Source organism: Malaclemys terrapin, chromosome 2 (assembly GCF_027887155.1).
Source record: "Malaclemys terrapin pileata isolate rMalTer1 chromosome 2, rMalTer1.hap1, whole genome shotgun sequence".
Classification (NCBI taxonomy): Eukaryota; Metazoa; Chordata; order Testudines; family Emydidae; genus Malaclemys; species Malaclemys terrapin.
In genome coordinates this window covers 162,230,099-162,254,099 of record NC_071506.1, presented here as the reverse complement: position 1 = coordinate 162,254,099, position 24,001 = coordinate 162,230,099, and the positions used below count along the sequence as shown (strand labels likewise).

At 43.0% G+C, this 24,001-nt stretch overlaps 1 protein-coding gene across 2 annotated transcripts in view; it reads right to left on the bottom strand.

The window, feature by feature from the left end:
- Positions 1 to 24,001, bottom strand: part of NSUN2 (NOP2/Sun RNA methyltransferase 2) — a 57,718-nt gene that overhangs the window by 11,590 nt on the left and 22,127 nt on the right. For both annotated transcript variants that reach the window (XM_054018160.1, XM_054018161.1), the window contains exons 9-15: positions 22,195 to 22,325; positions 18,460 to 18,533; positions 11,652 to 11,782; positions 10,835 to 10,931; positions 8,069 to 8,244; positions 6,699 to 6,791; positions 6,068 to 6,203 (exon numbers count right to left, since the gene is read on the bottom strand). In XM_054018160.1, coding sequence (XP_053874135.1) covers positions 6,068 to 6,203; positions 6,699 to 6,791; positions 8,069 to 8,244; positions 10,835 to 10,931; positions 11,652 to 11,782; positions 18,460 to 18,533; positions 22,195 to 22,325 — 838 coding nt within the window. The remainder of the gene's footprint in view (positions 1 to 6,067; positions 6,204 to 6,698; positions 6,792 to 8,068; positions 8,245 to 10,834; positions 10,932 to 11,651; positions 11,783 to 18,459; positions 18,534 to 22,194; positions 22,326 to 24,001) is intronic.

The following is a 24,001-nucleotide window of genomic DNA, read 5'->3' as shown; positions in this document are numbered from 1 at the left end:
CGAAGTATTAAACTCAGCAGAAGCTAGGAAAAGGAGAATGTGTTGTGGAACACAAATACAACACACCTCAAAGCACTCCAGTTACTGAACAAGTAACTTCCTTTCTTCTTTGCATGCTTTTCTAGGAGTGTTCCATGTCTGGTGACTCCCAAGCAGTATAATTTTAAAGGTGGAGGGTACTCAGTCTAATTAAATAGGAATTTTAATACAGCCCTGCCAAATTGAGAATGTGCACATGATACTTCCACAATAGAGTAATGTTTTGTGAAGGTACATACATCACTCCTGGTAGCAGCCCTACAAATATTAACTATAGAAACATATCTAAATGAGGCTGTGGAGGCTGCCTGTGCCCTGTTTAAATGTGCCCTAATGTTCCCAGAGAGCTGTAAACTGGCCATCTTGTAACTCTATATAACCCAATACCCATCTAGAAATTCTCTGGATTGAAACTGCCTGACCCTTAGTTGTTGTAGCCATGTTGGTCCCACAGTATTAGAAACGAAGGTAGGTTCCACCTTCTCTCTCACTCTTATCAGCAATAGAAAACAATTAGCCTAAGGGATGTCCTAAATGATTCTGTAATATCCAACTGAAAGTGTGGCTTTGGGAAAGAACAGTGATAAACGTATAGATTGATATAAATGACAATCAAACTGCACCTTAGGAAAATTTAGGGTGCAATCTGGGAATCAACTTGTCTTTGTGGAAAATTGTGCATGGCAGCCCTGCCATAAGTGCTTGTAACTTGCTCACCCAACGTGCTGATGTAATTGCCATAAGGAAAGTTGTCTTCATGGACAAATGCAGCAAGGTACTGGAGCTCAGTGGTTCATAAGCCCTGTACGAACAACCTTAAGATCCCATGAAGGAGAAAGCTGCCACGCAGGTGAAAAATTTTAACTTATTTCAAAAATATTTTCATTTTTCAGAAGAAAACACAGGATAATTCTGAATTGAAGGATAAGCTAAAATAGCAGCCAAATGGACATGCAGAGAACTAACTGAAAACTTCAGGTTTTTCCAAAGATAAAAGGGTAATCAAGATTATCAGTCATCATTTCCATTGGAGAAAGATTGCTTTGTGTCAACCAAATAGAAAAAAGTTTCCATTTTGCTGTGTCAATACTCAGAAGTTTTCCTACTTTCAATCAATACCTTTTGAACATCAACAGAACAAGTTTTCTCCAAATCGGTCAGCCAAATTCTTTCCATGCAGAGAGCTGAAAGATGCCACAACTGGGTGAAAAGTGGTCCTATTGTTCTGGCTGACCAAGTCAGCACACAGTGGAAGAGGAAGCAACTGTTTCCCGAGTCCTGCAAACCAGTGCTGTTTGTGCCATACTGGAGCTACCAGAATAACCAGGGCTCCATTTTGTTTGATTTTCCTCAACACAAGGGATTAAGGGAACAGGGGTGAGCATAAAGCAGACCCTGAGACCATGGAATCAGAAAAACATCCTCTAAAGAACTCAGGTTCTGTCCCCACTTTGAGCAGAAAGACGTGCATTTCTTGTGGTTGGTGGGAATAAATCTATTTGGGGTATGCCCCATTGACCAAACACAGACTTAACGACAGAGTCCTTTACAGTCCTCTTGCGGTTCATCAAAAAATTCCTGCTTAGACAGTCTACCAATAAACTGTGAAGAGACGCCAGATGAACAGCGGATATTGTTAAGTTATGCCAAGTAATACATAAATTCCATAAAAGGACTGCTTCCCTGGCTCTGCCCTACTTATTCACATGAAATACTGTTGCAGTATTGTCAATCATATTTCAATATGTTGACCTACAACATGAGAGAGAAAGGAGCTGCATGCAAGCCATATTGACTGGAGATCCAGAACATTAATAGGATGTCAGGTAATGCAATGAGACCATTGACCCTGAAATGAGACATCTCTAAAATAACACTGATGTGACAATCAACCTTGCAGGAAGTGATGGGGAGAAAGGAATGTCCTTGCAAACTTGCTGCTGATCCTTCCACCAACTGAGGAAATCTGCAGCTTCACATCCATACTCTGAACTCCGAGGCGATAAAGGGTTTTTAGCCACTCCTGAAGATGCAGCCTTGCAAATGGACTTACCAGAGTGCATGAGGCCATATGACCCAACAGGCAAAAAGGCTTGTTCTGTCTGACAGGCCCTTGTTTATTCTTATGTACTGAATCAGGGCTGGCTCTAGGATTTTTGCTGCCCAAAGCAAAAACAATTTTGCGCCCCCCCTCCCCGGTTCTTTAATTACCCCACCCCCCGGCCCCACCTCAACTCCGCCCCTTCCCCAAATCCACAGCCCTGCCTCCTCCCCCCAGGCTCTCAAGCCTAGGAGGGAGGGAGGGAGGGAGGGGGAGAAGCGGCGCCCATGCCGCGGCCACTTGGAGTTTCTCCCCCCCTCCCAGGTTTGAGAGCCTGAGAGGGAGGGGGAGACTCCGAGTGGCCGCGGCGCGGGTGCCGCTTCTCCCCCTCCCTCCCAGGCTCCCAAGCCTGGGAAGGAGGGGGAGCAGCGGCGCGCGAAACGGCCGCTCGGGATCTCCCCCTCCCTCCCAGGTTTGAGAGCCTGGGAGGGAGGGGGAGACCCCAAGCCACCGCGGCGCGAAACAGCTGATTCGCACGCCGTGGCAGCAGCAGTGGAGGTGAGCTAGGGCGGCCGGGGCACATTTTTAGGGGCGACATTCTGGTGCCGGCCATGCCGCCCCTAAAAATGTGCCGCCCCAAGCACCAGCTTGTTTTGCTGGTGCCTAGAGCCAGCCCTGTACTGAATGTTGTCTGATACTTATCAAGGAGAAGAAACCTGAACTAATCAGTCATTGATATACAGGTAAACCAAGATATTCCTTCAACTTAAATGCACTACAACTACAACCAGGTACTTCATAAAAGTCCCTGTGGCCATCATCAAGCCAAAAGGCAGACCCTGCATTGGTAATGCATACTGCCCAGTACAAAACAGGTATTTTTAATGTGTTAGGTGAATCGAGAGCTGCAAACCAATCAAGAGGATCCAGGATGGGCAGAAAGGAAGAGAGGGCTACCATCTGAAACTTGAACTGATGCACAAAGGAATTTAGATTTCTGAAGTCTAATGTCAAATGCGAGCCTCCTGATTTCTTGGGAATCGGGAAATATTGGGCATAGAAGCGGTTTGCCCAATGCTGAACAGGGAACTTCCTTGACAGGCCCTAGAGTTAGAAGCAACTGAACCCCTTGCCAAAGTAGACTCTTCAGGAACCCCCTCCCAGGAGAAGGACAAGGAAGGAGGTTGCGGCTACTGGATAGACTAATAACTTTTTTGAATTATTTCCAGCACCCAAAATGGAAAATATTCAAACCCAACTGAAGGAACCGATACCATTTTTTCACCTTTTTACAAGTTGCAGGCAGTGATGCTGGTATCTGCCATTGTAACTGTGACAGTTCTAAAACAATCTTGTTTATGGGAAAAGCAAGCCCCTCAGATTAGGACATACATAAAATGTCCAATAATTTATGTCCCTTATCTTGGACAGTCTGAATTGGCATTTCAAGTATCATTGCCATTTACCAAAGTTTAATTTATAATCCTGGTAAAGTCTAAGGTGATGAATCAGCTTTATCTGGTAATGAAGGGGATGCGTAAGTTAGGATAATATCAATAGCCTTATGCTAAGTAACATCCTTAGTGAGAAGCCAATGCAGCTAAAAAGCAGAGACCCCAAACTGCTGACATAATTGCGGATACTGAAACGCAGACAGATCCTGAGGTGAAGGCGACCTCTCTCTGGAAGCAGATGTTGAAGAGTGTCCGGTGGTGTGTTGATAGGACTACAGGAGCCAATAAGATCAAACTTTGACCACATAGATGAAAAAAACGTGGCTGGGGGTTGAATATTAGGCAGAGGGAACTGGCTTAATTTACCTTAGTTTGCCTTTAATCCTAGTCTGCATCCCCACTTTATATGGATCATAACATGGCAACCTTGATGAAGGTGAGGCATCCTCACTATCAGAAGACGACGACAGCACAGCTTCATCTCCCTGTTGAGGGGCAGATCCTACAGGACTCCTAAGCAATATCCCCAATGGTCCTGACGTGGACAGCAATGGAGGCTCAGAGGGCAGTCACAGTCAGATCCCCTCATGCTGTGCACATCAGCACTTTGCTGCTCTGCTGGGGACAGATCCAGTTTGAAGGTTTTAGACCTAGATACAGCTGGCAGCAGCAACCTTGGCTCCTTAAAGCATTGCCATGAATGAGTTGGCCCCAAAGCTAACAGCTGTGACTGTGTTGGAGCTGAAGGAAGCAGAGCTGAGGAGCGCAGTGCCACTGCTAAGAGAAGCCCTCTGCCTGGTGCTAGAGAAGCAGGCACTAGCAGCCCCAAGATCTTAGAGGCTCTCTCTTTGAGACCTGAAGGGACTTGAGGTAATTTTAGAAGCAATCTCTGAAGAGCAAGGAAGGGGAATCTCTCCTTTCTTTTTTGGAGCAGTTTTAGTAGAGGACTGAGCCTTGTGCTACTTCCAGTAATAGGGTTTTTCTGCTATCTGCCCCAGCAGAGGCTGAAGTAACAGTGACCCTCTGAGGTCACTTTTAGCTGACAATTGTTCCAGACTGGGAAGATCCTATCTCCCTTCAGGATCTGAAATAGGTTAGAAAAATCAATGAAACAGAGGAAGTTTTAGCCTGTTTTCTTTGAATTTAGCAGACCTTTTCATAAGGGACTTACAATCCCTACATTTTCCCCTAACAAGTCCATCAGCCAGGCAGTAAAGACAATTACAGTAGAGAACTGTCATTAAGGGGCACAGCAGCCTCACATGACAACACAATTTAAAACCTGGGGAGTTTTGAGCAGACATGAGGAAGTTTCCCTACTGGGAAAAACAAAACAAAAAACCAAATAAACTAAAAACTTATCAGATCAATTACGATATACTCTAACTACCAATAACTAACTATTTACAGGTAAACTAATATACGAGCAGACAAGATGGGACACTATCAACTGGTTCTGACTAACAGTCAAGGACAGTGAAAGGAAATGACGGTTGGTTGCTCTGCCCTCTTTTATCCCCTCAAGTAGGGTTGCCAAGTGTTTAATCACACAAACCCAAACACTCTTGCCCTGCCCCTTCCTCAAGGCACTGCCCCCACTCACTTCATCCCCCTCCCTCTGTTGCTCACTTTCCCCCACCATCACTCACTTTCATTGGGCAGGGGATTGGAGTGCAGGCTCTGGACTGGGGCCAAGTGGTTCAGCGTGTGGGAGGGGGCTCCAGGCTGAGCCTGGGATAGGGGGTTGGGGTGCACGAGGAGGTGCAAGCTCTGGGAGGGAGTTTGGATGCTCAAGGGGGCTATGGGCTGGGGTGCAGGCTCCAGGAGGGGGCTCAGGGCTGGGGGTTGGGATGTGGCGGGAGTGAGGTGTGGGCTCCGGCTGGGCAGCGCAGCAGACCTAAGGCAGGCTCCCTGCCTACCCTGACCCCGCGCCTCTCCTGGAAGCAGTCAGCAAGTCCCTGTGGCCCCAGGCTTTGAGGGAGCAGGTGTGAACAACAGAGACTGCTGACCAAAGTGTTCCAATCTTTGGGGCATAGAGCACATGTACTTGACGTGGAACATATGTAGACAAGCACTCACAGTAGTAGTTTTGGCTTCAAAGAATCATCATTTTTCCCACAAAAAAAGTTTTGTTTGAGAAGTTCCCAACCAGCTCTACTCCACTGTTACAAATCCCAGGTTATAAGAATAAAATGTATCTATACAGATTCTATTGTACGGTCCTCTCCACTTATTTTATTTTCATTATGCAGGGTGGCACCATCTCCATTTTAAAGAATTCCCTTCCCCCATCTTGTAAAAGTAATATTCCTTCCAGTCTTGGAGGAAACTGGGTACCAAAAATTCAGACAGTCACTTCCTTGACAATAAGGCAAGAGGAAACAAAAACACACCCATTCCAACTAAGTGAAGGTCCCAGCAGCCGATAGCTTCTGTAGACAGACATTAGGTTCTGGAGGGATACACAAACAAGTATCCACACACTGATTGCCTATGGGCCCCATGCTGAAAATCTAAAAATAAAGAGTCATACCTTCATTCTCTCACTGTTGTTCAGCAATACATTCCTTAGCTCCTTAGAAACCATGTATAGCTGTCTCTTCTTTCCTTCTTGAGTTCGCGTTAATAAATTCATCTTGGGGAATGAAGGATCCAATGCATAAAACTTCCTGTGGTCATAATATTTATGTTTTGTTTGCCCAAGTTCAAGATTGAGTAAATGACAATTTATTGACTAACCTATTCCCCACAACCCCCTCCTGACTCAGCCACTTAATAGATGGTTTGGCTTGAGAATACATGAGGTTAATCCATGCACTCGATAGAATCAAAGCATTTTAGAAAATTCAGAGGAAAAAAAAAAATTTTTTTTAAATAAAGTTCAGTTGAAAATTTCCATGCTGAATGCCTTGCCTGCATTCTGAATATATTTCTAAGCTTAACTCAATTTTCATTCTTACTTGGCTATTTCCATGTAAAAGGAAGAGTTATAGTTTTGAGTATGTTCACTTCATCTTAAAATTGAGGAAGCTTGCTTTATGTATGAGCAATAATCTAGATTTTTTCCCCCCAAGCATTATACTAGACCTAGTCACCTGTGGAACTGATCGTGAATTACTTTTGAAACCTTTATTACAGAATAAAATGACAGAATTTCTCCTTACTGGATGGGTGGAAATAATGGATCATCTTCAGAGAGGAACACAAACGGATCTTCTTTAAATCCAAACAGCTTCATTTTCTTAGATGGTGGTGGTCTAGAAGCAAATTCATGTAAATACTTTGTTAAACACTGCAGATTTACTCATTAGTCAATGCTTGTTCTGCAAATAGTAACAAACGTACAAAACCAGGCATTGACATTTTCCCATACTTCACCTAGCATTCAATACTATTCTACAATTTTAATCACTGAAAACTCCTAGATGGAGATGGCAGAAGAGAAATTATATGGCAGCTGGAAGATGAGCAGAGGCTTATGGAGGGAGCAATTGTGAAGCATGCCGAGACATTTTCTCAGACACAAATGGGAAAGCAGGTGGGTGATAAGACAAAGAGAAGAGGATCAGGAGCAGCAACAGCTCAACTCTTGAAAGTAGTACTGCCTCCTCAGTAGGGAAGGGAGAAATAATGGACTCTGCAGGAGCCAGAAGAGGCAACTGTTTCCATACTGCTATGATAGGAAATTGATGTAAGAAGCAGTTAGTGCAGATAGGAGGTTGATGTAGTGCGAGTGAAAAAAATCAAGCACTGAAGTGTATTAGATGTGATGTAAACCTTTGCTTGCACAGCTGACACATTGAAATGAAGGGTTTAAAATACCCATAAAATGTTTTTGAAGGTATAAACAAAATCTATGATTCCATAAAATGCAGGTATCTTAATATAGACAATACAGAGTTGGGTGCTCTCATTTTTTACCTATCCATAATCAGTCTCATCACTTCACTACTGAAACCTTTTTCTCCTCCTCACTCTTTTATGCTTTCTTCCATGGTGCCTTCTATGCCTAAAACTCCATTCCTATCCCAGTGTACCACAGACCTACTCTCTTCATTTAAGTTCCTCTTTTAAACTAATTTCTTAAAAAGGTCACAAATACCGAGCCATGTCTGCAAAAAAACATCATCACTCCACTATTAAAAAGGCATCCTAACTCAGCACCCTTCCCTCTGGGCTGCCCAGTTATTCAGTCCAGTTCTTTGAGAATTCAGAGAGTAAGATAATCAAGACTGGAACTGCATCCTCCACTGAGTCTTGTACAGCAAACACACACATTGTCAGCAATGTGTTTGTAAGCTCTTTAAATGTCTTTAGCACCAATCTAAGGACAGGGCAAGGGAAAAGGGCAAAATTAAAGCAAATGATCATGTTATGGAAAGTGCGGTTTGTATTCTATTAGGTCCACTTTTTAAAATTAGACATACAATTTAAGAACTGAACAGAACTGGAGTTCTCCACTGAGTACGGGACTCGTGTTAGACACTCAGTTAGGAAGCAAGGACAGGACAGATGCTTAAATGTAGTCTCTTACCCACATACTCCATCTTTTTTGCTTTGCTCACTCTCTACATTTAGCAAGTGTTGAGTTTCCTTAGATTCTTCATCCTCAGCATCTGGTGGTTCTTCAACAATTTCTAAAGAGCCATCTTCTGTAGCAGGTGCACTCACTGAAACGTCTCCTGTTCTCTGTGATAACTTGCGCTGAAGCTGTTCCAGATTATAATGAAGAAAAAGTTAGATACAACTGTTATAATAAAATGCCTACATTATCCCTAAAATGAACATATGCTCAGCTCTCACTAACATTTACATAAAATGTAATTGTATATAAATTGTAGATAAAGTAGCTCCCCAAAGGTCACGTTACCATCCATTCAAAGATACATGCACTGTATTTGGTCTCTATGCACCCCATTATAGCAAAGCGAGAACTCGGCTATAGTTAAGGTTAAGATCAGCTTTCCATTTAAACCTCAACTTTTCCTAAGTCCTCTAAAGTCTACCCAGTTGTTCAAACTGCCTTGAAGGTGAGAGATACTGTTAGTGGCCAAAATTCTGGGCCATTTGTCAAGTTGTTGGAGTGTGTGTCTGTTTTGAGAAATGTAATCGGAGTACAGAAGGCACTGAAACTTTCTGGAAAAATTTTTTTTTTCCCACAAGAATGCTTAGGGGGAGGGGAGAGGCAACTAGAGGTGCAAGAGTAGGTGGCAACAGGGGAAGAAGGGTTTGGGTCTCCATTAAGGGATGGAAAGAGGAATGGGGGGAGGGGGGGAAGAGGACCTCCGGTAAAGTGGAGGGGGTAGAAATTAAGGAAAGTGGAAAAGGAGAACACAGGAGTGGTTGGAAAATATCAGGAATAGCAGAAACTGGAGGTAGGCAACTCTCCCCATTGGTGTGCATGCTAGGATATATGGAAGCCCTAACCCCTCGGCAGGGGGCTGAGCCCCTCTACTTTCTCACTGAGTTTGAGGCTCTGGGGAGTGGGAATGAAGGTAACAAATTTAAAGACATGAAATCCAGAAAAGGAATAGTTAAAATATTCCCTGTGTGGGGTGTGGAGGCTGGTCAATCTGTTGGGAAGTGGTACAGTTTGGAGGAGGGGCAGGCTGGGTGCAGCTGGAGCATGGTGGCTGGAAAAGCCTGGCTGAAGCAGGTGCAACAGTCACAGCTGGAGGTTGGTAGTAGGAGTGAGGGGCCAGCTCAGCATGCAGCTCAGACTATATAACCAAGGTAGTGTGCAGCCCTTGAAACTGCAACTGCTAGGCCTGTGGTATGTGCATGCAGCAGCATAGGGCATGAGACAGCAAGAAGTAACTTTTTCCATGTTAATGGTTTCTACAGTGCCAACTAATGGCTTAATGGGATGGGAAGGGGTGCTGGACATTTTGATGGGGAAGGAGGTACACATTGAGGGGAATGGTGAGGTGGAAGGCAGAAGGAGAGAGGAAGACACACCTGTCTTCTCTCACGCATTAAAAATTATAAAATAATATAATAAAACTGTCAAGGGTTTGAGACAGATCATAGATGAAATTTCTCTCACCAGCCCTGTTAGCAACTACACATTGCAAACATTTCAAACATATCTCCATTCCATTGTAACAACATGTACAGAAGGGGGGACTGAACACTGAGGAATCACATAGCAGCCTAGTGAAGAAACCACTGGACTAAAACTATTTCTAGCTCTGCCACTGGCCTGCTGGGCAAGTCACTTCACCTCATCGTTCCACTTGATTTCCATGAGGAATATTCCCCTCTAAAGAGATGCAACATTGCAAGTTAAAGGGACACCAACTTGAAATCTTGTCAGTTTAAAAAAAAAAAAAAAGTGTTCTTTTAGTACAGTATCTGCCTTTCTATTTTACTGGGATTTCACAATCCCCTTTTCCTACTTGTAAAAGGGATTTACAGACTATGGAACCCTAAATACCTTAGGTCAGTGGTTCTCAAACTTTTGTACTGGTGACTCCTTTCACATAGCAAGTCTCTGAGTGCAACCCCCCCTTATAAATTAAAAAGGCTTTTAAATATATTTAACACCATTATAAATGCTGGAGGCAAAGCAGGGCTTGGGGTGGAAGTGGACAGCTTGCGACCCCCCCCATGTAATAACCTTGTGACCCCCTGAGGGGTCCCAACCCCCAGTTTAAGAATCCCTGCCTTAGGTTCTTTTGAAAACCTGCTTCTAAATGTTTTCCTTTACCTTCTTGCTGTGTGAAAGGCCCACACAAACAAAAGGGACAAGCTAGCTGACTACACAAAACAAACAGACAAAACAGAAAAATGATTTTAATTTCTTTCAGTTCTAGCAATCTTAGGTATTATTTCTAACAAAGAAATTCAGATAGAACGATTTTTCAGTTGATGATATACCTTTAATATACCACATTCCCAATGTGACACCTACATTTATTTATTTAACAATAATCCTGTAAAGCAAAGTGTTTATCAGTATGAAAAGTATTTATACATCTTGGAAAGGTCATTCTAGCATTGAATCAAGTTCTGGAGTTTTCATGAAATGTTTTTGCAAATAAGTTCCACACTGGAAGGGCCACCACATGAGTTTAATATACAACTAGAAAAAGTTAAGATTTCATATAAATACATACTTTGTTTCCATAAAATAAGAAAAACTGAACTTTTGCAGTGTTTAAAAAATACTTCACGGATGGGCATGAAAGACAACTACCTTTACTAACTGTGATTTTTCCAATAATACTCTAAATAGTTTATGAAAGCTTCCAAAACACTATATATGCGGTCATCACTGCTCTTTAAAAAGGAACATTACCTTAGATTGGCGTTTATTCCATGGCATTGACGATTTTTTTATTAATACAGCCACAAAGAAACCTCCAGTGTTCTGGTGATGTGGCAATATTCTAATGCTGGAGAGGGAAAAAAGTACTTCATGGTCAATACCAGCAATCGGATTTTTATGAAATACTGAAAGAAACATGCTCACATTTACTTTAGTGTAAATTATGTATCTGTTAAAATTAGGAAGATGAAATCATTAAGTTAGAAACAGAGTCTAAATGAAATATTCTAGCTTCCTATAGTGAATTGCATCAGTTGTTTAAAATATCCTTAGTTTTATATTTGACTAAACTTTAGGGTTGATAAAATGAGAATTTTAAATGCTTGATTTTTTTTTTTTTTTTTTTAAAAGATTATTCACTACGAAAGGCTTTCCAATTTGCACACAACTGGTTATTTAACTGCACTACTATTTTAATCAAGAGACCTAACAATAATACCTAGCTGTTACATAGCACTTTTCATGCCCTGTATACACTTGTAGTAATTCTGTCAAATTGTAAATGAAGCCAGAATTTGTCCTTATGTTGTCATGAAGTAGTACAATCTTCCTTGAAATCAACCTATAATTATCTCTTATTGCCTTATGTATTTTTAGGGTTCTAATCATAGTATCCAGTTACCAATGCTTACAATGAATACCTCATCCTAGCCACTTAAAAGTTTAGTTCTAGCGCACAATTCATTCCTAAAACTGAACTGCCAGTTACCACAAGGTATCTTCACATCACCATAAAAGCTAAACCTCAAAATTCCCTATCACTTTAAGCCACTCTGGGAAAACTTACCAACGCTCCAGGTTCATTGCTTTTAGTTTTTCTTCATCTTTTATTGGGAACATGGTGGGCCGAATTTGGGTCTGCCTGTTAGAAGGCACGTCCTTCCAGGATTCAAACCACTGTCCATCTTTTAGCATTACCTGCAGGGAAAATGGGATAATGTCATTTCAGCCTGCAATTTTGCATCACGTAACAATACGGTGACCAGGTGTCCAGTTTTGGATCGGAACGCCTGGTCAAAAAGGGATCCTGGCAGCTCCAGTCAGCACCGCTGACCGTGCCATTGACTGTCCAGTTGGCGCTGCCGTCGCGCCGCATAGTGGGGCTGGCAGACTCCCTGCTAGCCTCTGTGCCATGCGGCTCCCAGGTTGGGAAGCAGCCGGCATGTCCAGCTCCTAGCCTTAGGGGCAGCCAGCGAGGTTCACGTGCTTCCCCGCCCGCAGCTCCTACTGGCTCGGTCACAGCACGGGAGGAACTAGTGCAAGTGTGACTCGAGAGCGCTCAGCATGCGGCTGTTGAGGGGGTCACATGGCATGCCCCTCTCCCACTGCTGCCCGGCCCCCTTCTCCTCGTCTCTCCCCCCAGTGCCAGCACCCAAGAGTTTGAGGTATGTGTATCCCTGTCTCCGAGTGCTGGGAATGGGGCTGCACCCCCAACCCCCTTCACTGCATCCCTTCCCATTCTAATTCTTCTGCACCCCTATTCCCTGCCATTGCATCCCTCCCCATCCCAACCCCCACGCCCCCCCATCACTGCATCCCAACCCGCTCTCCTTACTGCATACCTCCCCATCCCATCCTACCACCCACAACTACCCACCCCAGCCCTGTGCTCCTTACAGTGCTCTCCAACCCATCCTCTCCAGCTCCCAGAGCCGCCACCCCTATGTCCTTCACCGCCCACAGCCCTGTACACTATTTGCCTCCATATACTGCTGCACTCCCATTATGTCCCTATACACCCTTGTGCCCCCCACATCCTCATGCACCCATAGCCTTCTGCTTCCCCCTGCATCTCCCTCTACCCCACATACCCCCACACACCTCCTCCTCTCTCCCCTTCACTGCCTCCTCTCACCCCTACCCTGTTCTTGTCCTTAGCCTCTTTCCCTCCCAATCCTCTCTCCTCCATCCCCACCCCACCCCCATCTTTTCCCCTCCAGCCCACCCTCCTCCCTTCCCGGCTAGGTGATTTAGGCAGCCCCTGAAAAAGTGTATGAAAAAGTTTCTGTGTAGGCAAGTGTGTGCATGCATGCATTGTATGTGTGTAAGAGACCGTGTGTCTTTTTGTAGGAAGGTGTGTGTGTGTATTGCCACATGTGTATATACCTGTGTGAATAAAATTTGCAGCCTAACTGACTTTTATTCCTTTTGCTGGCTTGCGCAAAAAAATTGATGGCATAAAATGTGTATTCATTTCATAGCAAGTTTTTAAGAGAAGGGAATTCTAAAAGAAACGTGTTATTTCTTAAAAATGAATGCTGTTGACTAGTAATTGCAGAAGAGTCAATGTATCCTACATTTCTCCCTACCTTTGCCTAGCTACATTATAAACTCTTTGTTGCAGACTCTCTCTTTTTATATGTATGTCCAGCACTTACCACCCTGGAGCCCTGAACTTAGCTGGGGTCTCTAGGCATTAAGCAACAATTATAATATTAAATAATGTAGAAGTATGTGTTTTAGTGCATGCTAGATGTGTACACACGAATACACGTGTGTACCTGCATGTAGGTGTGGGTGTCAGTTTCTACAGATTTATTTATATAGGTATCTGGACAGGTGTGTATTTCTGTGGTTGTGCTCTATGGATTTGTATTTGGGCTTCAGGAGTGGGCCTTTAATGGACCCATTGTAGCTATGATAATGTGTGGTCCTAATTCCATACATAAAATTAAAATAACTTTAGTAGGGCACTCACTGAAGGGGAAAAAACCCCAACCACTATACTGCACTTAACACTAAGATAACTACTAACGATACTAACAAAGGGAACTATTTACAACGATAAGAGAATGCTAGGGAGTAGTGGGGAACTTGCTAGCAAGAGACCACTGTTCCAACAACCGTCATGGGCGGTAAGAAGGAACTGAAGGGAGGTTGGGCTGGCAGGGTCTTATATCAGCGCCACTCCAGGGGGCTCCACAGCCAGCCCAATGGGTAGCTGTTAGGAAAAAGTTTTCTGACTTCTGTGCACGCGCACACACCTAACTGGAATTGATATGAGCAAGCACTCGCAGAACATGCAGCTGGTTATGAAAAATGGGAAGCGGGGAGGGAAAGAATCATGAACATCTTTGTGAAATTTCATTTTTTTTTTTTAAATTACCCTTTTTGACTTATTTGGCTGCCAGCTCTAGTGTCCTGTAACAAATAAAACTTGAACTTAATACATCTGTCAAAACAATAAATATGCCTGTTTGGGCCTTGCAGTGAAAATGAGCACGAGAGAGTGGGGAAGATCAAGCAACGGAGGGAGGGGAGGGGCAGTGGGCGGGGCAAGGGTGTTCAGTTTTCTAGAATTAGGAAGTTGGCAACCCTATGTAACAACTAAACGGCTGTATCAAGATTACTAGTGCCAGCAGTTCATTTAGGAATAAAATTTGATGTTAATTTACTTGTTAACAAATACAGATGGAACACAAAAAAATAATGCAGGTTGAAAAACTAACCACATAAAAAAAGGTGGGAAATTCAAAATTCCTGTAGGAACCTTAACTTGGTAATATTAGTCTGAGTATATTTATACGGGATACATTTACCAAGGAAAAAAAAAAAAAAATCATGACTTGATATCCTTGCACATATGTAAACATTTCTGTAAGAATGGTAACATTTTCCTGACTTGTACGATTAATTTAATCTCTTATCATATTAATATACGTTTAAGACAAAAAAGGAATAGCTCTATTCTGCTGAATTAACTGCATACTTCCACATTTGGACAATATCAAAAGTACACAGTTGTGGAACTCCAATGAAGCAACAGCATGAAACCACAACTGCTCGTACAATACGGTTTTATGTTACTCTGTTATCACATACAACATAATAATGAAGGGTTTTTGTACTAAATTTCATTCACTTATACTTTAAGAATTGTCAAGACTAGCACATGAAGTTGCAACTTCTAAAATTCAGCCATTTTTGAATTAGCCTTGTACAAAACCTGTTTTTCGTGAAGATGTACTTTATACAAATTACTGGACTCAATGTAGAGGTAATCTGGTGAAATTCTAGAGAGTGTTATACAGGTAGTCAGAGTGGATTGATCTATTGGTCCTTTCCAGTCTTAAAATCTATGAAAGCATACATCACAACAGGTTCTTATTCTCTGGTCCATAGCCCATGGACAAGATGGGGTCTCCTTCAGCATGATGTTCTGACATACAGTCAGAAAGGAAACAGTCATGGAAGTACCAAGGAAAGCCTACATAACTCAGCAGAAAAAGCATAAGGTGACCTCTGCTGAATCTCACAACTTTGACCTGAGAGAGTTCTATCCATATTGAAGAACAGGAGTACTTGTGGCACCTTAGAGACTAACAAATTTATTAGAGCATAAGCTTTCGTGGACTACAGCCCACTTCTTCGGATGCATATAGAATGGAACATATATTGAGGAGATATATATACACACACATACAGAGAGCATGAACAGGTGGGAGTTGTCTTATCAACTCTGAGAGGCCAATTAATTAAGAGAAAAAAAACTTTTGAAGTGATAATCAAGCTAGCCCAGTACAGACAGTTTGATAAGAAGTGTGAGAATACTTACAAGGGGAGATAGATTCAATGTTTGTAATGGCACAGCCATTCCCAGTCCTTATTCAAACCAGAGTTGATTGTGTCTAGTTTGCATATCAATTCCAGCTCAGCAGTCTCTCGTTGGAGTCTGTTTTTGAAGTTTTTCTGTTGTAATATAGCCACCCGCAGGTCTGTCATTGAATGACCAGACAGGTTAAAGTGTTCTCCCACTGGTTTTTGAGTGGGCTGTAGTCCACGAAAGCTTATGCTCTAATAAATTTGTTAGTCTCTAAGGTGCCACAAGTACTCCTGTTCTTCTTTTTGCGGATACAGACTAACACAGCTGCTACTCTGAAACCTATCCATATTGGTGTGTTGGAATTGTAATGGGCATATTTGAATAAGATATGTTCTCCTCCCCCACATCATGATCAGCTAACTTAAAAGCCACCATAAAGACTGTAGTTTTAAAGGAAGCTAGTTACACCTTTGGACAAACCCGAGCATTAAAAGTTTCAGTGGTAAAGATTTATTTAACAAAATTATGTGCAATGAAAACCAGGAATTTAAAGAGTCTTGCACTTAATCTTTACTGCTGTTTTCACGATCCACAAATGCACTAAAATAAGGCTTAACGTACATTCTCAAGTAGAAGACATGGGTTTGAGACAAGTGAATCTGCCAATATTTCTCTGCATACTGTTCGTGCATTATTTTGAATACACATCTTTATGTTATGGGGAAGATTTCTATCTTGAGATCAATTTTTAGCATAAACATTCACAGAAATGCAGTACATCAGTTAACATTCTTTCTGGATATTTTGCATCTTGACTGAAGCAGTGTGTGTGTGTAAACCCTATCTTTTTGCTTATTTAAAAAGTAAAGTATGACTCCCACTCAAGGAAAAGCAAAATCTTTTCACTTCGTGCTTTGCTATTTGTGTACAACTATGGATGCTACTTGAACCCCTTTCCATTTATGGTAAAGCTGGAGATGCAACCTAAATAACTAGAATCACGCTCCCAAACCACCATTCTATCCATAAATACATTTCATCGGCCAGGATCCTCTGAGGTAAATACTAAAGCAAGATCTGTTTGTTTTATAAATTTGGCATCCTACGTTACCTCTGTTTTCCTTTCTTTTAGCTTCATCTCTACTTGCAGGCAGGTCTATTTTGCAAATGACTCTGCAGACAGATTCTATTTCATGGCGAAGCTTCGAAAAGTGTGTACTTAAATTGGAAATGCAAAACACAAGATTCCAAATTGCATATGCCATTAACCATTTTGCATTTACTACACAGGTACACATTTTAAGGCTCAGCCTTCAGCGTCAGAAGGGTCAGGAAACTTAAAGCAACCTTCTACGTTTGTTTTCTGCTGAAAGAATACAGGCAATCCTTGGATTTACAACACAATTGGCTCCTGAAAATTACGTCGTAAGTAAAAAGTCGTAACTCGGAACCACAATCCACTCCATTGCAGGACCAAGCATCGTAAAGTCGAAACCAATTGTTGCAAGCCAGATCAGGGTGTCAATTCAGAAATGTTGTAAGTGCCGTTCCGTCCTAAGTCGAATGTCGTAAAGTCGAGGACTCCCTGTATTTCAAGAAGTCTGAAGGACCTGTCCACTTCTTGACCCTTTTTCCCCCAAGCATCCAGCTCAGCTACAGAGCCTCAGGGATGGATGACTGGCTGGAGCATCCCAGCAGCTAAAAAAGGATGGGAAAGAAGCCAGGTGGCTTCCTCTTGTGACAGATTATAAAACTTTTCATGCCTAAAGGTAAGAGACAACTTAAAGTGGATCGGACAGGATTATCAACAAAAAGGGAGATAGAACTGCCTGAAATGAAGTAAAAGCAAAATTAAGCAACATGATGGTGATTTTTTCCCCCCGAGAGACTGTATTAGTGGAGCCTCAAAGATTTGTAGAGTGTACTCTAGCTGGGGAGGATTAAAAACTTTGGTGGCATATTTATTGCTATCATTTAACTTCTTCCAGTTTTATTAGCTTAGGCCAATACCTCAATTTTAGAGCTCTTTGAGTTAGTTCCTGCCTGATTTTACACCCAAAGCTGTAAGGTCTGGGGCCTTTTTCTGCAATAAAAGCAGCAGCAAGAGTGAGAAACAGCAGACATGAGCTAAATCATATTCTCCCGTTGCATCTAAATTGCATCAAAAACAACGTAATACCAGGATGTTAGGCCGGCACTCCTGTCCTAATAGTACTCACCATCTCCAGATAAAGAAATCAAGGGTAAGATGTTTAAAGAAAACTTTGTTTGATATTTTGTCTGGCAAGGAACCACTTAACAGTTGTGATTGTGAAATCTATACTTCTCTATTGTTTGGCCTTTATGGTCCCTACTTCTCTACTGTTTATCTGTATGGTCTGTCTGATTCTTTGGTGCATAACTAATTTCACAAGATTTAAATGAACTAAGATGGTGGGGTCTAAATGGTTCAAGAATTGTTTCGTAATGTGCTAGGACTGGTTAAAGAATGGTTTCATATTGGGCTAGGATTGGTGAAAAACACTGTTTTGTAGTACTTTAGTTTAAAATTATTGGCTAAGGTATAGCTAGGTAGAAACCAAGTTTTAACTATATACATTGGGGTCCAAAGGGACGTTCTTTGGAACCTAACTCCAGGGGACAGCCCAAGATCAGAGCTGTCAGATCTTAACAACCTGTGGACCATACCATGCAGAAACTAGAGCTCTGGACAATCTAATCTTGACTGGCCATCAAGAAAAGTTCATCTGCCTTATTGGGAGTGGTGAGCATTGTATGCTTAGCGTGTTTATTCTGTTTTGGTAACTGTTACTAAATAGAGGTTAAGGATTTTACTGTGTAAGACTCTTTCACTGTTAAAAGGCCCCGCAGAGCCCTGAGTCCACTGAGGAGTAGAGCCCAGAGCCCATAGAGGGGTAAAGTTGGGTCCCTTACTTCCTAAGTACCCAAAAGAGAGGGTAGGGAGCTGAGAGTCCTAAATTGTGCAGGTAACAAAGCATGCATCAAGACTGGGACTATGGTATATATCTTTACAGAAATATCTTCCAAATACCTTCCATTGTGTAATCCCTGGCATCCACTTCAAGCCTGGCAACTCAGAAGAGACATCAGCAAGTTCTAAGGCACCTAGAAAGCCAAATATGCAAAAGCAAATAAGTGTTCTTGAAAATATAAACTTCAGGGAAATTGTTTAGACGTGTACTTCTATGTAACCTTTCAAAACATAGATTTCTATAAAATTATACACCATGTTGGATAAGATAGAGATACTTATTTTGAAATACATTTTGTACTTCAAGATAACAAAGATAAGAAATTACACATCATTATGAACAGATTTTTAAAAGTCCAATAAGAACTTTAAAGAAGTTTGACAACAGATGAAAGTAAAGGATAAAAAGACAATACTACACAACAGTGGCTGTCAAAAATGACTTTATAATTAAATAAAATGCCCATTTTCAACCCTGATAGATTTAAAGTCTGATGCCTCATAACCTAACAGTCCCTCAACAAAATACTATTTCTAGTATTTAACTCATTACTTGGTAAAATGCTTCAAGATGCCCTGAACATGAACAAAATTACATTTTCTATTATTCCTTTAAGTATACTTGAATCATTACCCATTTAAAAAAAAATCTCACACTACTGTTTTTATTATTATTAAATTGCTGCAACTCAGGATTGCTATAAATGAAAGAACAGAGAAAGGTCTTTTTTTTAACTGATTTTCAATTTACTTGCTTTGTGCATTTTATAGAACTTTGTCAGTTTACTCCCCTTTGTCAACCAAGCAGTCACCTCTCTTATTTGCACAGGTATTCTAAACAATAATAAAAAAGTAAAAATCTTAAAATAGAAAAACATAATTGTAAACCTCCCAGATTGGCATGGGGTGTCATTTTTCAAAGCTGACTCAATTTGAAGTTAGTCACAAATGTTAAAAGGTCTCCATGTACAGTAAAACCCCTTGATTTGAACTTCAGTAAAAAGACAGACATTCAAAACCACTGGAAATAATTTGCAAGTGTGCAGTTAGCTGATTCAGTCAGAAAAGAAATGTTTGCTTGGGGTGGGTCTAGTGTGGATAACAACATAGGTTATAAAAAACTTCATGTGAAAGTCTAGAAATACCTTTACAGATGGGATGAAACTGAGGTGGGATAAAAACCAGAGATGTTAAGTGATTTAGTCAAGGACACAAAGGATGTCAGCAGACTCAGGAATAGAATCCAGGCCTCATAACTCTCAGCCTCATCGGTTGGCGGCTCATCCATGGAGCCGTGAGCACGGGCGTGTACCTGGCACGCTTCACCCCTTCCTGAGACCTGCCCATTCTGCGGCGTGAGGGAGACCCTGGCGCACGCCTACCTCGAGTGCGCAAGATTGCAGCTCCTGTTCCGGCTCCTCCAGAACCTCTTGTTGAGGTTCTGGGTGCACTTTTCCCCACACTTGTTCATTTACGCACACCCTATCCGTGGCCCCACGAAGTCGCAAGACCTCCTCGTCAACCTCCTCCTGGCTTTAGCCAAACTCACCATCTACAATACCAGGGAGAGGATGTTGGACGAGGGAGTGCTCTGCGACTGTGGTGCCTATTTCCATACCTCCCTGGTCTCACGTCTCCGGGCAGAGTTCCACTGGGCAGCATCCGCTGGCTCCCTTGACACCTTTGAGGAGCAGTGGGCGCTGTCCGGGGTTCTCTGCTCAGTGTCCCCATCCGGCACCCTGATTTTGAACCTTTGACCATCACTCCACTCCGTTTTTTCATTAGTTGTCCCCAGAGATTAGTTGGTTCCTGGGTCCAGTGGTCCCTCCCACTAGGCTGGGGGAGGGGCTTTGAGAAGTGGGCGGGCGCAATAAGGACTCACTACAGGGAGGGATCAGTCAGCTGTGGCTGGAGCTCTCCCTCCTCCTCCACCTCTTCTCCTGGGCCGCTGCTGGCTGGAGCTCCCACCCATTTCCTGGGCTGCTGCCTGCTGGAGTCTCCCTCCCTGGACTACCACTGCTGCTGTTGGTGCTGCTGAGTGGCTGAGTGGGGGGCCTTGCCGGCCTGCCCCCCGCCCCTGGAGGGAGTAGCACGGGCCCCAACACCACCCAGGGGTCCTCCCTGTCTGCCTAGCCGGCTGACCGCTGCTGCTGTGTTGGAGCTACTGCCACCATCGAGAAGAAGAGAGGATTCCTACTGCGGGACGTTTTGGGGGGGGGGGGGGGGGGTGTTTGTGGACTGAGTAACTTTGACCATCTCTGCTCCTGGGGTGGTGGTGACTCCTGTTGCTGTTGAAGGGAGCAAGGGGGTGGGGCGCGGAGCCCTCCCCCTCCGTCCATCTGCTCCTCCTCTGCCACCGCCCCCACCGCTGCCCCCTCCACCGCCCCACGTACCACCTGGATCGGCTCGTCGCCCCTTGACAGTGCTGTTTTCCCCCGTTTACCATCCGGGACTGTTTGTTTGCAGCAGTGAGCAGCAAGGACTGAGCTACACAAGTGCCTGTGGGCGCACCTACCTTCCCACCTTGGACTTATCCTGCCCCCCCCCAGCTGCGTTTGGCTGGTGGGGTCCCCTCCCTATGGTCCCCTGGTGTTAGCTGGCCTTCCCCTGCCCTGCCTGTTACCTGCTTTGAGCCTCTCTGTTAGTTTGTTTGCCCCGCCCTAGCCCTTCAGCATTTGTTACCTGCCCTGCCCCAAACTTTAGCTTTGGTTAGGTTGCTTGCCCCGCTCTTGCCCTTGTAGTTTCCCCCCTGGACTTTGCCCGCCCCCTTGGTTTTTCCTTTTGCCCTCCCTTCCCCCACTCCTGGTTCGGTGTATTTTGCCTGTGCGTCCATGCTCCCCCCATAAGCGCTTGTGCCCCTTTTCGGTTACCCTCCTTGCACTGTTCACAGCCTTCCCACTGATGTTGTAGTCCCTCCCCCGCCAGTGCAGCTGGAGGAGCCGGCATCCCTCTCTAGCACCTGTGCCCCCTTTTCACTCCTGTGTGCCTCAAAAATATATATATTTTTTTTAAACTCTCAGTCCCCAGACAGAAGCCACTAGAACACAGTTGCCCATGACCTAGTGTCATTTCCTGATATTTGGTAACATCCCTCAAACAGGCCTAGGCTACTTACTACCAACTACTGCTGCATCTGATCCTCCTCCCACCCTGGTGGTGGGGGAAAATATGGGGTGAAAATTACTTTCCCCACAACTCTGCTGTTTAAGCAAGCTACTGCCCCAATTCTGATCTCTTTCACAGCAGTCTGAGACACTGCTGCCAATCGTGCTCCCTACTGCCGAGCTTAACTTGGCCATAAGTTCCATCCACCAGAAGCAGACAGTGGCATCCAACTTTAAGGTGGAGCTCTATTTGGAGACTTGGTTATGTTAAAATGGCACATTCTTACTCAACAGTTGTGGTCCATGTATGCTTGTTACAGTGACAAAAATAAATGTTTACTACTTTTTTACTCCTGTTGATGCTACCGAGGCAACACAGCTAAGTCTGAATGAGTCTTTGGTACATCATTTACAGAACTGTTTTAAGATCCAACAGTTACAGCTATAAAATCTACCAATGCTGATAGGGTGTTGCAGGAGACCTCATTTGGTCTAGAGAACTTTTATTACAGCTGTCGATATAAGAGGAGAAAATAAGGCAGCTTCCCTCCCATTCACCCACTGGGAGTTTCTCATCTATACTGCACTCATCCCTAGCATTCTAATCTTCACATCTCCCCCTATTATTGTGAATCAATAAGATTTTAATGTATTGTTCAGTAAATATTCAGCCAAGATCTCATTTTCTCACCTTCACTTTTTTCCAGCAGGGATGCAATCACAGCTTCATTTTCAACAGGATTCAGTGAACATGTCGAATAGACTATCCTACCTCCTTCTGCCAGTTGTTCTACACCCCGGGTTGCAATCCTTAACTGCAATCTAAAAGAAAAGTGTTTGTCCAAACCATTCAGCAAGACTCCCATTATCCCTTATTCAAAACATCCTGTTACAGGTGAAGCTTACTTTAAACCTCAGGGAAAACTTCACTACAAACATTCTAGCTATATTAAATCAGGCATTAAAACAGGACACAACGTTTAAACAAGGAGCTTAATTTCCTCATGCCTCTATTGAATGTGCCTATTACCATAGTATCTGAATGCAGGCAATTTATCTTGGCCACTACCCCTCTCTGGCCCAGGAATTCTAGCATTAAAATCAACAGTATGAGAAGCACTGCCAGCAGAACACACTTTGGTTACTGTTGTACTAGAAAGACATATCACACAATACAATAACCTGGACGGCGATGTCCATCCACAATACAACTCTGCCCCTAAAATAAACCCTGTAAACTAATTTATTTCAACTAATAGAATACTACCGTTTCAAATACACTTCCTTAGGTATACTAAACACTGTTAAATTTTAAAGAACTTAGTCAATGAAGCTATTTTTCCAAAAACCTCACCAAAAAATTTTCTATGGATTGCAACAATTTGCAGTGTTGAAAAGCAGCATATATAAATCTGTTCAACAAAAAGATAATACAATGTTTACATATCAAACCATATCTAAATTGAGAGGTGTAGTAAAATTAAATAATTTTAGGTTTTAAAATAAGATTTCTAAAATCTTATTTTTCTAAAAAAAACCCACATCAATTTACAAAAATGTGATTAACTTAATTCCAGAATTCACATAAACCCTCTACCACCAAACTACAGTGTTAAACTAACAGCCATGTTTGATGCATTACAATAGCCAACAAACCAAGTTGTTTATTTGTCAAACAAGGCCAGGGCCAATCTTTTATTCATATTCATCAGAGATAACAATACAGGGATTTCACCAATATTCATATTTTATTTTACATTAGACTTTTGGTGTACAAAGTGGACACTGCCATTTTAGGCTTGTACGGTCTTCCCTGCAGCTCCTGCCAACCATCTCCTATCCAACTAGTTGGCTCACTACCATTACTGTGCCCTCACTGCTAGCAACCCCCTCCCAATGGATTCCCTGCCTTTGCATTAGTTATTTGTAGGGCCATACAAATTCATTTTGATCAATTTCAGTTATACCATTTTTTAAAGCCAATTTCAGTTTCAGATGTTTACATCTGAAATTTCATGGTGTTGTAAATGTGGGGGTCACGACCCAAAAGGGGAGCGTAGGGAGTTGCAAAGCTAGTGTGTGTGTGTGTGTGTGTGTGTGTGTGTGTGTGTGTGTGTGGTGGTGGGTTGAGGAGGTTAGAGGGTATTGCAGGATTGCCACCCTTACTTCTGTGTTGCTGCTGGCAGGGATGCTGCCTTCAGAGCCCAGCACAGCCATGGAGGTTCCTGGGGGTTTGACCCAGCCCCAGAGTGGCCCCTGCAGGGGAAGAAGAAGTCCCATCCTTCCCTAGCCCCACTGGGACTAACAGTTGGAGTCCAGTGCACTGTAGGAATCCCCCGCTGGGACACAGACAGCCCTGCCCTTCCCCTATAATAGCCAGATATCACAGGGGAGATCAGATTTCACAGTTCACTATGTGTTTTTCATGGTTGTGAATTTGCAAGGGCTCTAGTTATTTTGGTATTCATGAAAACCAAAAATAACAGGGATGCTGCCCT